Here is a 17,362-nt window from a genome sequence, read left to right on the forward strand (position 1 = left end):
TGAATCCAAGAGAATACAGAAAAACAAATCAGTGGTTTAAGGAAGACAATACAGATTATAAATGAGAAATTCCATACAAGAATAGAGATTTTGAGAAAGAACCAAACAGAAGTTTATTTTGTGGTCCTTAGCACTTAGTGCTCAAATTTGAAAAACAAAACTAAGGAAGCACATATGGTTTGTTTATATTCCTCCTCCTAAACTTTTCTACAAGAGGTAGCTAATAAATATTTTAAGCTTCATAATAGGGCCAAGACCAAAGTGAGGTGAGTGAGATCCAGCAGTGCCATGCCAAGCTGTCTATGAGCCTTAGGCTATAGAGGAGGGAAAATATCTTTCCTTTCCTTTTTCTAGGTTCATAGCTGAGGGCCTAAAACAAAAGACAGATTAACAAGAGAAAAACATTAAATTTATTTAATGTAGGTTTACTTGATTAAGAAGAGAAAAGCATTAAATTTATTGACAGGGAAGTCTTCATAAGAAAATGAAGGCCCAAAGGCATAGTAAAACTTGAATTTTTTTTTTTTTTGGCACTGGGGATCGAACTCAGGACCTTGCTCTTATGAGGCAACCACCTTGCGCTGGAACCACTGAGCTAAATCCCCAGCCCCACTTGAATTTTTTTTATAGCAAGTTTGATGAAGAGTGGACAGTCTGACAAATATGATACAGCAAAGAGGATGATCTCGTGGTAAATCAGGGGAAACTTAGCGAAGTTTTTTTTGTTCAGATTCTTGTTGTCTGTGTCTTTGGAGATAAGGATGCTCCTTTCTTCTGGATACAGAAAGGGCACTTCTTGTATAAAGGTCTCATGATCTGCTTGAGGGAAGAAAGGTCTGGGGAAGATTGGAGTGGCCTTTCTGCTTCTGCCTTTTTTCTCAAATTCCTTCAGTTTAAAAAATTGAATATGCCAAGGTACTACATTTTAGGTTAGCATGTTCTGAGCTCTATCAAGGAAAAAAATCAGTAATACTGATCTTGTCTTTAAAATTTTGACATTGTTTATCTTTTGATTGTAAAATATACAGTTGTTCCCCAGTGCGTGTTAGTTTGCTTATGATTTTCCACTTCATGATGTTGTGAACGCAACATGTTTAGTGAAAACAGTATTTCAATCAATAGGTTATATGAGACATTCAACACTTTACTGTAAAATAGGCTTTGTGTTAAATGATTTTTGTCCAATTGTAGGTTGTGTATGTGTTCTGTGCATGTTTAAGGGAGGCTGACTAGGTAAGCTATGATATTTAAATGGATTTTTGACTTACAGTACTTTTAATTTATGATGGGTTTATAAAGGAGCATCTGTATTGCACCCTATTATTCACATGACTTTTGGTGCCTCTTTGAATCTTGTGCCCAAAGCAAGTACTTCACCAGCTTCATTCTAGTCTTGGCCTTCTTTTGTAAACCATATTGTCTCTGTGACTTTTCCATTGTAGAAAGCAAGCCACAAACTGTGTAAACAAATAAATGTAGCTATGCTCTAATAAATATTTAATAATTGAGACAAGTTTGAATTTTATGTAAATATCATGCATCAAAGAATTATTCAATTTTCCATGCTTTTATATTAACTTTATAGTTGTTTTTTATTATTTTTTTTTGGTACCAGAGATCGAACTTGGGACCTTGTGCTTGCAAGGTAGGCAATGGAACCACTGAGCTAAATCCCCGGCAATATTTTTATATTAAAAATGTGAAATCTATAGTTCTGAGGAGATACAAAATCAGGCTTTGAGTAAATAGGCTGCAGTTTGATTCCTGCCCTTGCTTCACTAATGTAAATAATCAGAATTTTATATAGTTAGTCTTTTTGTGTGTGATCAAGCATAGCCTTTGAAATTATTATCACAAGGGCAGGAAATTGGGAAAAATTGTAAAAACCTTTGAAATGACAGAAAGAAAATATTACTGGTGTTCTATGAAATGCTATGTATTGTTTAGCCCACTGTTCTATATTATTAGCGAATTTTGTTGTTTCTGAGCTATTTTACTACTTTATTTAGTTTAAGTAAATTGCTAGTATTGCAAATTATTTTTGGTGGTGAAGATTCAATTGATTATTTCCCTATGGAGTTTGAGTATTTTGCATCTATTAAATTCATTTCACACTCCTGATTGACTCTATTTCTGTCTTGCCTTTGGAATCTCCTTGAATTAGCTTTCTACCCTTTCCTTCCCTCACTAATTGAGTAAAAACATTCTTTACACATCTTTTACTTTGTAAAAGGTAATTTTATCTTTTTGAAAAGGCCATGCTTTAATAGTGGGGTAAAACATGAATAATTTATTTTAAAAGTCCATTTCCATACCCAGGGAAAGTGAGGATAGCTCTTCAATCATTCATTCAACATTTATTGAGAACTAGCCATTTGGCAGGATGCTGAGGATACAACCATGAATAAGAACAGTTTTTTCCTCCCAGAGTTTATAATCCAGTGAACTTTGAGTTCTTTTCTATTGATGTATCCATTTACTCCATCTTTTATACTACAAATATTTATTTTAAACAGGCCTACTGTTAGTACTACAGCTTAGTCACATTTGGGTTGAACAAACTTTTCCAATCTGGCTTCAGGGTTTATAGATATGTTTAACAATGTTGCTGTGGGAAAACATGTTGTGTGCTCCAAGCAAATTCCGTGATCTCAGGTTTTTCAAATAGAAGGGGAAAATGTCTTGCTCTCATAATTCCTAATCACTACAAGGTTAGTAGAAACTTGCAAATGAATTTTTAATTTCTTGGTGTATTAGTGTTCTCTAAAGGAACAGATTCAATATAAAATATATGTATGATTGTACAAGGGATTTAAGAGGTAGGCTTACAGCATCATAATCAGAAGAATCCCAACAGCTTCTGCCAGACCAGACCAAAGAATCCAAACCGGTCATCTGCATGATGGAGAGCCAGAGGATCCAGTAGCAGTCAAAGGTCAAAGGCCTTGAAATCACTGCAGTCACCAATGCAAGCCTGTGCTGGAAGGCTGAAGAGTCTGTGCTAGAAACCTGAAAGAACTGGAGACCAATGTCCAGAGGCAGTGGTGAAGACTGGGAGCTTCCTCAAAGGGAAGATTTCCTTCTTCTTTTCTTTTTTATTCTGTTCAAGTTATAAGTCTATTGGTTGGTGTCACCCACATCCGGGGTGGCTCTTCTTTCCTCAGTTTATGGCCTACATGTCAACAGTCCACAGACACACCCAGAGCTTTACTAATCCACTAGAAGGTTCTTACTCAAGTCTAGTTGACATATCACAATTAACAGTCACACGCTGTTTCTGTATTAGGAACTCCCTATAGTACCCATGGATGGCATGTACTTTTCCAGTGACGCCTCTATTGCTGAAAATGTTTCTTAAAATTCTTCTTCTGGTTGCCTTAAAGTGTAAAAGTTCACTATTATGAAAACCCAAATGTCCTCTTTATTTTTTTTTTTTTGGTACTGGGGATCGAACTTAAGACTATGCACTTGCCAGGCAGGTGCTGTGCTGCTGAGCTATATCCCTGGCCCATGAAAACCCAAATGTAGTTTTTTTCATCCACTTTGGGAGGATTTAATTATAGAAAGGGTCAAAAGTCTTTTGGAAAGAATTTTAGTCTCATTGTATAGATATGAGATTAAGGATCAAAAATAATAGGCTTTAGATGACCTTCTTTCCACCGCTATTCAGTCTTCTGCCACAGTAAAGATCATCCAAAAGCCTTTTACCATTTGAGGTAATATAATGTATAATGTATAGCATACTAAATGAATTTCCCACTTTAGTCCTTCCAATTCCTGCTCCTCTGCCTCATTTATCAGTGTGGATTGCTGTTAAGGATATGAAGTGTATCAATACCCTATTTTTCAGGAGTTTATACATAGATATGTGTGTACTAATTGAACATAGTTTTTAAAAACCTAGTATTATATGACATATATTTGTCTACAATTTTCCTTTCACTCATAACTATTTTTCAGAACTATCTTTTTAATCAGAATGAAAGATTTGCTTCTTTAATTTTAAAGGCTGTTCAATTGTTTTGTATAATGACATATCATGATTTATTCAATCATTATTCAACTGATGTTCATTTAAATTGGTTCAATTTATTCCCATAGCAAAAGTAAAACCCAAAAAATATGCTTCAATGGTATCATTTTGTTTATATCTGAATATCTTCTGCTATTATTTCTGGACAGATCGTGGGGAAAAAAAGCATTTTAAAAAATTAATTCCATTTCTTTCTTTCCTTTTTTAATTTTAATAGATTTTTCCAATTTGCTTTTCCACAAGATTGTAGAAATTATTACTTCATGAAGGTATAAGAATATCAGCTTCCACATAGTAACACTGAATTATATTAATCTCTTAAATTTTGACAATGTGTTGGGTGAAAACAAGAATTTCATTATTGTGGTAATGTGCATTTTCCTCAATGCTATCGTTTGATTATGCTTTTTCTGTGTTCCCCAAAGATTCACAGGCAGGGTAATTAGGTCATGTAGGCACTAAAGGGATTAATGCAGGTCTTACAAAGTGAGTTAGCTCTTGGGAGAGGAGGCTGTTATAAAGTGAGGCCATATCACATGCCTAGTTTTTTCTTTATGTGCTCATTTCCCTTTCTGATTTTCTGCTATGTTGTGATGAAGCCAAAGGTGTCCTTGCTGGAGGCTAAACCAATGGAGCCACCACATCAGGGACTTTCAGCCTCCAAACCTTTGAGCTAAAAGTGTCTTTTCTTTATGAATTACTCAGCCTCAGATATTTTTTTCCTACCATCAGAAAATAGTGAAGTCTAAGTCCTAACATATTTTCGTGTATTTGTAATGATTTTGTTTTGCTTAAAATACTTTTCATATTTACCACGATTAGATTTTATTAATTTCTAGAAGACTTCTAAGTATGAATATTAACTCCTCATTATATACATGCCATCTACTTTTTCTCAGTCTTTAAAATGTGTTCATGTGTCATTAACTATATGAAAACATGTTTCTATGTGATTACAATTATGATTCTCCTCAGGAGGAGATTTTATTTCCTTGCATTGCTTAGAAGGGCTGTATTTTTTATTTTGTTTGAAAAATAATAAAGTAATGAGGATTAGTGTTTCAAAAAGGATAAAAACTTCTCTGGTCTATAAATCAAATGAAAAATCTTATTTTTAAGTGAAAAATTATTTAAACTACAAACCAATTTAACTAACAAATATAAATTTAAAAACCTAAATAATTAAAAAAGACTGGAGTTCCACATTAAAATAATACAATATGATCACATAAAGTTTATTCTAGTAAAGTAAGCATGAGTTCATATTTTGAAATCTGTTAATATAATTTATTACATCATTAGGGCAAAAATGAAACACATATAATTATTAAGATATGTGCCAATCCCCTCCATAAAAAAGAAAAAAAATTGTATCCAAGTTCCACAGCTGCTATTTCAAAATACAGAAAACAGAAATGCAAGATAAAGCTATCTCTAACATCCAAAATCATACTCAACTTAGGAAGCACCAGTTATTGTTGTTGTTATTATTTTTTTGTTGGTACTGAATCCAGGACCTTGCACATAGTAGGCAGGCATTCTGCCATGGAAGTACAGCCCCAGCCTAGAATTATTAACGTTTAAAAGTTTCAAGTACATTATAATTTTGGTGCTTCATTGATATTATTTATTTATTTAATTTTGTACTGGGGATCGAACTTGGGACCTTGCGCTTGCGAGGCAGGCAGCGGAACCATTGAGCTAACTCCCTGGCCTTCATTGCTATTACTTGATATTGTTTGGTAATATTATGCAAATAAATAAGATATAAAAGAAAATTTACTTATATTGGAAAAGAATTAAGTTAGATAATCATTTAACTGAAGACTAGATGATTTGTTACCTAAGAAAATTTTCATTCAAAATAAGAGCTAATAAACAAATTCATTAAGATGGCTTATAATAATATAACTATATAGCAAACACTACATTTATATATATCAGGAATTACTAACTAAAAACCACAATAAAAAAAGTCAATTACAGTAACACAATTAAGTAGGTATAAAGAATGCAAAATGTCTTGGAAAGAATAATACATTAGAGTAAGGGACACGAAGATTTGAATTTGAGTAAAGATAGAAGCATATCATGTTACCCCAAAGAAAGATTTCCATTTAAAATATGCTTATTTCCACAAATTAATTTATAAATTCAATTTAACACTAATCCAAGTCCAAATAAGACAAAATCATTCTAATCCTTTTGAGAATTTAATGAAATGAATTCTGAATATTTGGAAAAGGTAAATAATATAGATAAGTACAATTAATAATATAGGATGGCATTAATATAGGTCAAAATAGACATTTCTATAAATATACTAATAAATTTGATATATAATAAAGGTATTTTTTTTCAAATCAAGGTATTATAACTAAACTTAAAAAAATTATCTGGTTAATGTAATGTGTTCCCACAAATTCTTCACCTAGTTGAACAATGATCAGCATTTCCCATGTTCCTCCTGCCAAGTTTTTTCAAATACCGTTTGAAATTAAGTTCTACACACCATATTTTGTCTTAAATATGTCATTATTCATCTCCTAATAAAAAGCATTCTTCTACATAAATATAATATCCTTTCAATGGTCCCAAATTAACCCAAATTATATAGCATCAGTCCAAGGTCAATGATTCAGTCCACATGTAAATACTCCCAATTATACAAATACAATTTTATTAGTTGTTCTTGAATTATTTCAGACCAGAGTATTTTTTTTTGTGGTTTCCAGATTTGCTATCTTTTTTTTTACATTTAAAAAAATTCATTAATCATTTTAACTATACAATATGATGACATTCATTATTGGGAATACCTTTACATATCTCTTGGTTCTTATTTTTTTATCCCCATTCTCTGCCCTCCGTTCAACCCCTCCACCCCTCCCTGTTTACAGAGACTTTGTTTCTGTGTTTTCCTTTCCTCATATTTATTCTTTTCCCTTCTTTTCTGACCCCTACCCTTCCCACTTCCCCTTCCCCTTTGGATCTTTTCTATATATCTACATCTATATCTATATAGATATAGATATATCTATATCACTTCTTTATCCAGTCTCCAGTTGGTGGGTAATTGGGCTGTTTCCAAGTTTTAGCTATTAGAAACTGTGGTGCTATACACGTGGGTGCACATATATCACTGTGGTTTGATTCTTTTTAATTCTTTTGGGAAGATACCCAGCAGGGGAATAGCGGGGCCAAATGGGACCTCTAATCCTAGTTTTTTGAGTTATCTCCATACTGATTTCCACAGTGGCTGCACCACTCTAATTTCAAGTTCATTAATGTCATTTGGTTGTTTCTGTAGTTTCCTTAGCTTCAGTTTAGATAACCTACTTCATTTTTATTTTTCCCATGACATTGCTAATGTGAAGAGTCTATGCTATGTTAGATGTCTTATAAACTCTTGTCCTATATTTCTTTCTTTGAGTCAGGTTTATGGGGATATAATTTATATAATGTAAAATCCATGAATTTTTACACATGTACTCAGTGATGTAGCTACCATCACAATCAAGACCTTTTTTTTTTTGACTGAGGCTGGGTCCTGGGGCCTTCTGCATACTAGGGAAGTGTTCTGTCATTTAGCTAGCTACTCTTGCTAGCTCAAAATAAAGAACATCTCTTAGTCATTCAGAAAATTCTATTATGCCTTTTTGTAGTAAATCCTTGTCCTAGTCTGCCAGATTCTGACAACCACTGTTGTATTTTCTGTTCCTACATTTTTGCCTCTTTAGGAAAGTACTAAAAATGGAATTATATAGTATGTAGTCTTTAGAGTTGGGCTTCTTTTACTTAGTGTAATTTGAGATTAAATCATTGTGTAGCTGTACCACAGCTTGTCTGCCCACTTTGAGTGATGTGCAGGATTTGATAATTATGAATAAAACTACTAAAAAATATTTAAGAAATTGGTATTGTTTTCCAAGACAGCCGTACTATTTTGCATTTCCACCAAAGTAAGAGTTTTAGTGGTTCCACATTACTTGCCATGTCAATCTTTTAATTATAGTTATTCTAAGAGTTGTGTGATGGTATCTCATTATGGTTTTAATTTGCACTACCCTAATGAATAATGACATTGAGCTGTATATTTCTGGGGTAGAAAGTGAGTTTCTAAGTTGAATGGTATTAGATTCTGCCCTACTGAAACTTTAGTCATTTCTCTATTCTCTATTATCTTTTTTGATTTCTTTCAAGCTTTTTCTTTCTTGGCTGAAATAAAATCAAGCCCTGATCCTTGTAGCAGACTATTCAGAAGGCTGCCAGATTTTTCCCAACACTGAAAGCTTTTACTTGTTTGTGTGGATAATAGTTTCACTACCAAATGAATCATTTGTAACTTTTTGAAAATGATTATTGATGGTGGCAGTCTTTCTCTGTCTCTTTCACCCATACTTATATACATACACCTCGTTTAAAAATGTTTTCCAGAAATGTATTCCATGTTCATGTTTTATTAGAGAAACTATTATTCCCCCCATTTACTCTTCCTTTAATGCTTTTAAGAGTAATCTCCAAAATAATCTTAGCAAATATTCCCTCTAATGTGCCCCAAAAGATTAGTTTTATTCACAGTCTATTTCCTAAAATTAAGTCTATAAAAAGATACTATGAGGCATATCTTAATATTGTTGAGGGGTAGGCAAAAATAGAAAGACAATAACGGAGACATTTCAGGGGTGAGGGACAGCTGGCTAGTAATGAAAATAAATGCAATAGGATGGAATAGGCAATACAATTGAAAAGTGGGTGTTAGGGTTAATTTCCCTAGAATTACAGTTCTTTTAGAAATAAATTTTTATTGCAGTTCTTATAGATTCTTGTCCCTTTTCAATGATTAATTGACCCTTAAATTTTTTCAGTGAAGATTTCTGACATAATTTAGTGTCCTTATGGCTTCAAAGACTTCAAAGTAAGTTTTCTTCTTCCCTTTTTTAAAAAAAATTTGTAACTATGTGCATTGCTGGTGATAGGGAGAACATTATTTGTCCTTTTATAGCTGACATGGGATACAACAACGTTATTTTAGAAACAATAATCCTCTAAATCCACAGACCATGAAAACAGGACCTGCCACTATCTGCTATTGTGTTACCTACTAGTAAATCAACAGCAGACATCTTTGATTTGCAGTGCAATAAAGATTCATTTCTTTTTTTTCTGGTACCATGGATCAAACTCATGGCCTTGTGCTTGCCAGGCAGGTGTAGCACCACTGAGCTACATGCCTGGGCCTCATCAATGTTAAGTGATGTCAATTTTTAAAAATGTTGAAGACAACAGGGAGGAAATATATTGATTTCAGGGAAAATTTCTGGCAAAAAAATTGGAAGAAATCCTGACTCCCATTTTCTTCAATACACACACACACACACACACACACACACACACACACACACTTCCAAAATAAAACTGAAATGAAAATATAAGATAGCTGTAAAGGGAAAAGGAGTCACAAAGAACAATATACTACCTATGGCAATGATTTTCACCCTTTTTGAATTAGTTCCCCTGAAGAGAGGAAAAGACCTTACCATTTTTATTTTACTCATTCTCATTTTTCAATTGGATTAGGAGAGGCAACTTAATAATAGACACTGCTGAACAAATGTAAGGATATTATGCTTCCATCTACTTTAATATTTGAGTTATACACAATTATAATTTAAAACCCCCGTGTCTTAACATATAATTAGTGGGTAATAATGGATCCCAAGTAAGCTTGATCCATTTGCATGTAACATACTGTTAAGAGTAACTGAGCAACATACAACAAACTAAATTAAAAATGACAAAGAGCCAATAATGTATATTGAAATAATGTATTGAAAAGCAAGTAGAACAGAAAACTAAGGCTACTCAACCCTGGTGATACCATGATAAAGTGTTTTTCCAGAAAGTTAAGGAAATTTATAGTTTACGAGAACAGATTTTTTAATTCACTTCTTCATTCTTTCACACTGAGGTATGACCCTAGCTTTCTGTTTTTGATAAGGAAAAACAACTAAGAAGAAAAAAAAAGTTCTCTTTATCCTTTGTACATCTAAGGAAACTTAACCATGCTTCAAATATTGACAAAGATGAAAGCCTTATCACTTAGTACATAAGGTAAAAAGTTCTGTAATCCAGTGATAACCCCAGTAGTTTTACACAGAGGATCAGAGGTGACATCAACACTGCCACTCCTGCCACCCTTCCCTTCTTTTGTTCCCCATCTGCCTTAGGAGCGACTTACATATACTGCAACTTAAATGAGTTTTTCATTCTTTCCAATTTGTGGCTCCTGATTATGACTGTTTTATCTCCAGACATAGGAAATGAGTTAGGAAGGGGCAATTTGCTATGTATCAGACTTGGGCAGAGTAAGCAAATTTGGAGCATAGACATTTGTTTATTATAATAAAACCACAAGGTATGAACGTGCCTTGCCATTTTTGAATCACTAAAAAAGTTTTAATATCTGGTCTTGGTTTATTGTTAGAAAGTTATGTAACAATTTTAAAATTATGAAATAAGAAACTCATATATTATTAAATTTAGGAGGAAAAGCCATGAAATTGGTTAGATACCCATATACAGTAACTTTTTTCTCTAGACACTTTCTACTTATTGAAAATGAGAATTATAAGATACAGCTGGGCACAGAATTGACAAACTAGAAATGGTAGAACACTTTTGTGTTGTATGAATTTCATTTAAGTAAAGAAAAAGTTAAATATGTGAGTCGAGCAATAAAATAATATAAACTACACCTTTGCCTTCTTTATCCCATTAATTTATATAAAATTGGGAGAACAAATCATCTGTACTAAGACTCGGTTAGATGTTTCCTTTTATAAGCTTGAATTAATCTTTGGAGAATTATGGATAATTGTTTGCTTTCTCCTATTAAAATTACTTCAGGTCTCCACGTAAAATTACTTAGGGCTATGTTTGAATACATTTTCCATTTCTATGAAAACACATTATAGAAACAGTGACTTAAAAAAACCTATTTATTCCCTCATAGTTCTATTAAGTTAGAAGCCCTATTATGTGCCCAACTAGTTTCTTTATTCAAGCTCTCACAAGCCTAAAATCAAGGTATCCCTTCTATAGTTCTGCCCTTCTCTCAAGGTCATGTGGTTGTTAGTAGAATTAAGAATTATGTACAACTGAGGGCCTGCTTTCTTGCTGGCTATCAAGTCAAGCTATTCTTGGTTCCTAGAGGCCATGTGAATTTTCCTGACACATAGTTCTCCCCACATGTGACTTTAGTTTTTCAAGGCCAAGAAGAGAGAGTCTCTGCTGGTGCTTTGAATTTCTCTGATTTCTCCTTGACCGTGACTTCTAGATTTTCTTTTAGAGTTCACGCCACTACAACAGGCCCATCTAGAATAATCTCCCTTTAAAATTCAATTGATTAACACAGGTGCTGATAATTCAGGAGTAAACAAAGTTGGGCTTAATTCTGATGGAGGTGATAGTTTGCAGTGGTCGTGTGTCTGTATTAGCCGACTTGTGAAGGAAATCTACAGGTTGGTGTGATAGACTAACTAGGTAAATGTGAACTTTAAAGTGAGTATATTCTATGTTAGCTAAGAAGAAAGAAAATGCTTTTCTTTTAAACTGCTTTATAGTTTAAATTTATATACTGGCTTGCAGTGCAAGTCTATGTCATAGGAAAAGTCTACCTCAAGCTGGATTATTCAAAAATGTATATGGTTTACATTACAGAATCCACTATTTTACACAGTAAGACTGGGATTAAAATAAACCATATGAGCATACAAATAGCCATGTGGAGGTTCTTCATTTTCTTTGTGCCCATCATTCGCTCTCCTCTACCCAGATTATAAATAATTCATTAAATCCTAAAAAGTCCACATCCCAGAAATGTTTCTTAATTTGATCCCTACTCATTATCCCCAGCATGTCTCAATTTTTGCTTTTAAGGTCTCTCCATTGACCCTTTTAACAATCTTTACTAGTCTCCCTGCTAACAACCTATTCCTACTTCATTTCATCTTCACAGCTGCCGTATTATTTTCCTGAAATCTGAGCAAAGTCTTGTCCTCATGGAGTTTATATTCTAGTAGAACGGACTGAACACATACATACACAATCAGGCCAAGTTTGGTTTAATGTCTACTGCAAAGAGCTAGAGAACACATGATAAAAACTTTAGGTACTCTCAGTAAAAGGGAATTGTAAAAGATGCTACAGAACAGGTCTCATGTTATATGATTTAGGGGAAGGATCAAAGCTTTGCTCCGGGATTGAATGCTGTCAAAGGGGAGAGATAATTTTGTAACTGGATATTTTAACATTTATTATCTATAAAGCAGGAAGAATAGAGATAAAGGATAAGGTTCAAGAAAGTATGGTCCTATACAATAGTCAAAATGTGTTTGTAAGTTCTTGTAAGTCTTCAGTCATGATTATGGAGGGGTCTTGTTTTCATCTTGTCTATTATGGTCACTGAGTGGCTGTACCTGATGTTTATGTTTTCTGAGATTATTTATGTTCAACGGAACACTGACTTAGTTGATGATGCCAAGCCAGTTGTCAGTATCAAGGCCTAGCTAACAGTACCAGTTTAGCTCCTGGCTGTCCAAGTCTGTTTTATTCTTTCCAGTAACAAACATATCAGGTGCTACAACTGTCTCATACTTGCAATTTATAACTCTAACTCATGACTGTTTCTTGGATATTTATCAGTATTACTACTTAGGGTAATGAGTTAAAAAAACTCATTACAGTTTTGGAGATAACAACAGCATCTTAATCACTGATAAACTATACAAGACTTTCTGCTATATATTGTGTTAAAGAAAGAAAAAGGGGGAGTGACTATCCTAGACCTCAAGAAATTTGCAATTTTTCTGGGGCGTAGTAGGGGCATGAAGGTAGGTGGTGAGAACAGATATCAGAATCTTTTTTTTTTTTTGGTACCAGGGAACGAACTTGGGACCTTGCACTTGCAAGGCAGGCACCAGAACCACTAAACTAAATCCCTGGTCCCAGAATCTTTTATCCTTAACACAACTGTCATTTTTTAGAACGGGGCACAGAAATCAGTTGACAGACCAAGGACAACCTGCTCAGGACTGAATGGCTTAGAAACTGTATCAAAAGTGTCAGTCATTCACCTCACTCAACTCTGAAAACAATTAGTTTTAGATAAATTGTATGCATAGTCCTGATGAGTCTGTATACAGGTAGTCTGTACAGGAATCACATACAAACCTTGGGAAAATAAGGTAGATTCCAGGACCTCAACTCCAAAGAGTCTGATTCAGCACACATTTCCCAGATTCATTTGTATTATTTTTTCTTTTATTGTTAAGTAGTATTTCACTGGATGAATATACCAATTTGTTCATGTACTCTCCTACTGATGGACATCTGGGTTGTTTGCAATTTTTTGGTGACCATACATAAATTCGCTATGAGCATTTTTGTACAAAGTATTTTTGAGGATATGTTTTTATTCCTCTTGGATAAATACCAAATGTGAGATTGCTAGGTCATACAGTAGATATGTTTGACTTGTATGAAACTGATAGGCACACAATTTTGACATAAATAAAGTTTTAGAATTAATCAAAGTGCAGCCTAGAAGAGATTACGAAGGATTGCTATAAGGTCTTAAGCAAACTCTGCCACTCACCAATGGAGCTCTGGGGCCCTGTAAGAGCCTCTTACATGCAGGCCGTGGGATGAAAGCTGTGTAGATACCTGTAGATAAATGTAGTTTGGTAGTGAATAATGGTTATGTGAAACATTTCAACATATTTTTTTGCCTCTAAATTTCTTGGAATTTTATTTAATTATGAATAAGTTCAGTAAGGGGAATTCCTGAATAGGACAGACTTAAGATCAAAATCATTTTGGACAAAGGCCAGTATAGCAAAGGTTTGATGGCATGTTTGGGTGAAGGCTGTTTGAGGCTGGCGATTGTAGTAGGAAAATTGTCTTGGCTCAAAAAGTGGTCTCTAAGCTGATGGGCCCTGAATATTTCACAATACTGTCTTCTCAATCAGTGCTCTCAGGTTATCCTTAGGTTCTAAAAACACCTGCCACCCATCAGCAGGTAACCAGACTTCACTTGATGGCAGGTAGAAAACATGAGAAAATAACGGGAACTTTTTTTCCCCCACCGGAAACATCCAGGTATCTGTCCCCATTCTTTATCCTTTCCTCTTTCTCTCCAAGGACAATGAAGGAGACATTGCCCTAAAGCAGTCTATTTATCTTCTCTTACTTTATCTACCTGTGTAATGGTCTGCTAAGGTTTGAAAAGCCTCTCCAAAATTCACGTTAAAATTTAACTGCCATTTTAGTATTATTAAGTGCTGGCTGGTGCCTTTAAGAAAAGTGCACAAGACTTGAACACTCCACCTTTATATGCGGATTACTACTGGTATCTTGGGAGTTCTTGATTTAAAAAAAAAAATGAAGACCAATCTTCCTTCTTTGTGTCTCTTGAATGCTCTCTTATCCCTTCCACACTGTAATAAAACAGCTGGACAATACTGTTGGACTACTCAGCCTCTAAAATTGTGGGCCAAATAAAATTGTTTACAATTTATCCAGTCTGTGGTATTTTGTTATAGCAGTACAAGATGGACTAAGACCAATATTGGCACATTCCCATCAATATCCAAGCTTCCCCTAATAGCTCCATTCTGAAAGCTAATTCCAACACACCACGAAGCGCTCTGGTTACCGCCCCTATCTCTGTAGCTCCATTGTAGTTAAAACTATAACATAATGGCCGAATTCCTCTTTCTCATCTGGGCCATCAAGGTTTGTCACACAGGCACTGCACGGGTAAGGCTGATGTATATAATGGATAGACAATCCCCAGGTGCAAATGGTAGTCACCGAAAGCTTGTAGCCTGCGACTCACTGGGTTGAGAAACGGTCTCTCCGCCGTATACAGGTATTTTGCTATATTTTCATTTGGAAATAGTTGTGGAAAGGCCGTAGTATGCAACAAGTATGAAAACAAGTGAGGAGCACAGTGGCACCGCACAACCAACTGGCCTCTCCCGTGATGACGGGCGCTGTCACCCAAAGACAGCGCATCTGCCACTCCTGCCAGAGGGCCTTCCGGTGGAACCCAGTTTGCGGTTCCGATGAAGCCTGTTTCCGAGTTGGGGGCGAGGATGGAGTGGAAGGTGAGGAGAAGAGCCCAGCGGCTCCCGGCCAATGGCAGCTGTTGAACTTACACCTCAAAACGTCAGCGCGGCTGTGGAAACGGATGTCACACAGCTGGCTCGGAAGTGTCTCCTCCCGCTTCAGAAGCGGGGCGCGCGCAACGGTCTGAGAAACCTGGGGCAACGAGAGGGAGGGGCGTGCGCTACACCCCGAGAGCTCCGCACCCTCGCCGGCCACCTCCCAGCCAGCAGGGCCAGTCTGGCCTCGGCCTCAGGGGAGCAGCTGAGCGCCCGCGTCCACGCCCCGAGCGCGCCGCCGCGACCAGCTCCGCCCCCTCCGGAACGGGCCGCGCGCTCCTGCGGCTCTGAGCTGTGTCTCGGGCGCGCGCGCCGGCGACGGCGGCGGAGCCGCAGTTAAAATGGTCCGAGCAGGACCCAGCGTCGCCCCCGCCGCGACGCTGGCTGACTGACTGAGGCGGCTGGCCGGTTCCGGACTGGTCGCCTAGCCGGCAGGCTCGTTCGCTTTCTCCCTTGCGTCCCCAAAGCTCGCGCTCATTATTCTCCCGGCTTCCCTGGGCAAAGCATGTAGCCCCCGTCGGGCGCCCGGGCTCCCACCCCGCCGTCGCGTGTGTGCTCAGGGCCGGCGACCCCGCTGCGGGCCCGAGGCCCAGCCGCGAGCGGCCTCCCGGGCCTCCCTCCCCGTCCTGTCCCGTCCCCTTCCGCGGGGCCTTCTATATGGGCCACCTTCTCTCGAAGGAGCCGCGTAATCGTCCAAGCCAGAAGAGGCCTCGCTGTTGCAGCTGGTGTCGCCGCCGGCGCCCTCTCCTCAAGCTGCCCCGCCGGACGCCAGCCAAGGCGACCCCCCAGCCGGCAGCGCCCCGGAGCCGGGACTGCTTCTTCCGCGGACCCTGCATGCTCTGCTTCATCGTGCACAGCCCCGGCGCGCCCGCCCCCGCCGGCCCAGAGGAGGAGCCGCCGCTCTCGCCGCCGCCGCGGGACGGGGCCTACGCCGCCGCCGCCGCCGCCGCCGCCGCCGCCGCCGCCTCCTCCTCCTCCTCTCAGCACCTGGCGCGACGCTACGCGGCCCTGGCCGCGGAGGACTGCGCCACCGCCGCCCGCCGGTTTCTGCTGTCCTCGGCCGCCGCCGCTGCCGCCGCTGCCGCCTCCGCTTCGTCTCCCGCCTCCTGCTGCAGAGAGCTGGGGCTGGCCGCGGCCGCTGCCTGGGAGCAGCAGGGCCGGGGCCTCTTCCTGGCCAGCGTGGGGCCCGTGCGCTTCCTGGGGCCGCCCGCCGCCGTGCAGCTCTTCCGGGGGCCGCCGCCGCCGCCGCCGGCCGAGCCCCCCGCGGGCCCCGATATGGTGTGCAAGCGGAAGGGGGCCGGGGTCCCCGCCTGCACCCCTTGCAAGCAGCCCCGCTGTGGCGGCGGGGGCTGCGGCGGCGGGAGCGGCGGCGGGGGCGGGCCTGCGGGGGGAGGCGCCTCTCCGCCGCGGCCCCCCGACGCCGGCTGCTGCCAGGCCCCGGAGCAGCCCGCGCCGCAGCCGCTGTGCTCCCCGCCCTCGTCCCCACCTTCCGAGAGCGCCTCCATCGAGGCCCGCGGGGACGCGGTCCGAGCCGGGGGCACCGCCCCCTCGTCCGCCAAGCAGCAGCCTGAATGCGGCGACACGAACGGTCAGGAGCCCCCCGAAAACCCTTGCGACTGTCACAGGGAGCCGCCCCCCGAAACCCCAAACATCAACCAGCTACCGCCGTCCATCCTGCTTAAGGTGGGTCTGGGCGAGAGGCGCAGGGAGGCTCCCTTTTCCCTAACCCAGGCCCCCGCCTCCGAGATTTTCTCTCTCCTCCCCTTCTGCGCAGGGGAGGGGGTCTCTGACCGCCGGGGAACGTCCGAAGGGGAGACTGCCAAGCCAGGAGTGCTTGTGATCATGGCCTAGTTAGAAGTAGAAAAACTTGGGAGTCTACCTAATGCCTTTTCATAGTTTAAGTCGTTACCTACAATTCAGGGTTCATCTGTCATTAGATTCCTAACCCATTGGTTTATAAACTATTTGTAGGTTTTCTGTGAAATATATATACACACATACATTTGTAGAGATAGAGAGAGAGAGTAACTTCTGCGATGTATATTTGGTGAGTAATGGCTTTACATATTATTTTTGGAAAGTCTTCCAACAGCACTTTCAG

At 39.0% G+C, this 17,362-nt stretch overlaps 1 protein-coding gene across 5 annotated transcripts in view; it reads left to right on the top strand.

Annotated features, from left to right (window-relative positions):
* The first annotated feature begins 12,857 nt into the window (after positions 1-12,857).
* Fbxl17 (F-box and leucine rich repeat protein 17) overlaps positions 12,858-17,362 on the top strand; it is a 489,427-nt gene continuing 484,922 nt past the window's right edge. The window contains exon 1 of one of the 5 annotated variants that reach the window (XM_087180688.1): positions 12,858-16,944. In XM_087180688.1, the coding sequence (XP_087036814.1) occupies positions 15,919-16,944 (1,026 nt within the window). In that variant the 5' untranslated portion in view covers positions 12,858-15,918. The remainder of the gene's footprint in view (positions 16,945-17,362) is intronic. The other 4 variants (XR_015438886.1, XM_087180687.1, XM_021255850.2 and 1 more) reach the window with 4 other exon arrangements.

This window comes from Heterocephalus glaber, unplaced genomic scaffold, assembly GCF_053883595.1.
Source record: "Heterocephalus glaber isolate CG9 unplaced genomic scaffold, H.glaber_assembly_v1.0 deba00001465, whole genome shotgun sequence".
In the NCBI taxonomy this organism is placed as follows: Eukaryota; Metazoa; Chordata; class Mammalia; order Rodentia; family Bathyergidae; genus Heterocephalus; species Heterocephalus glaber.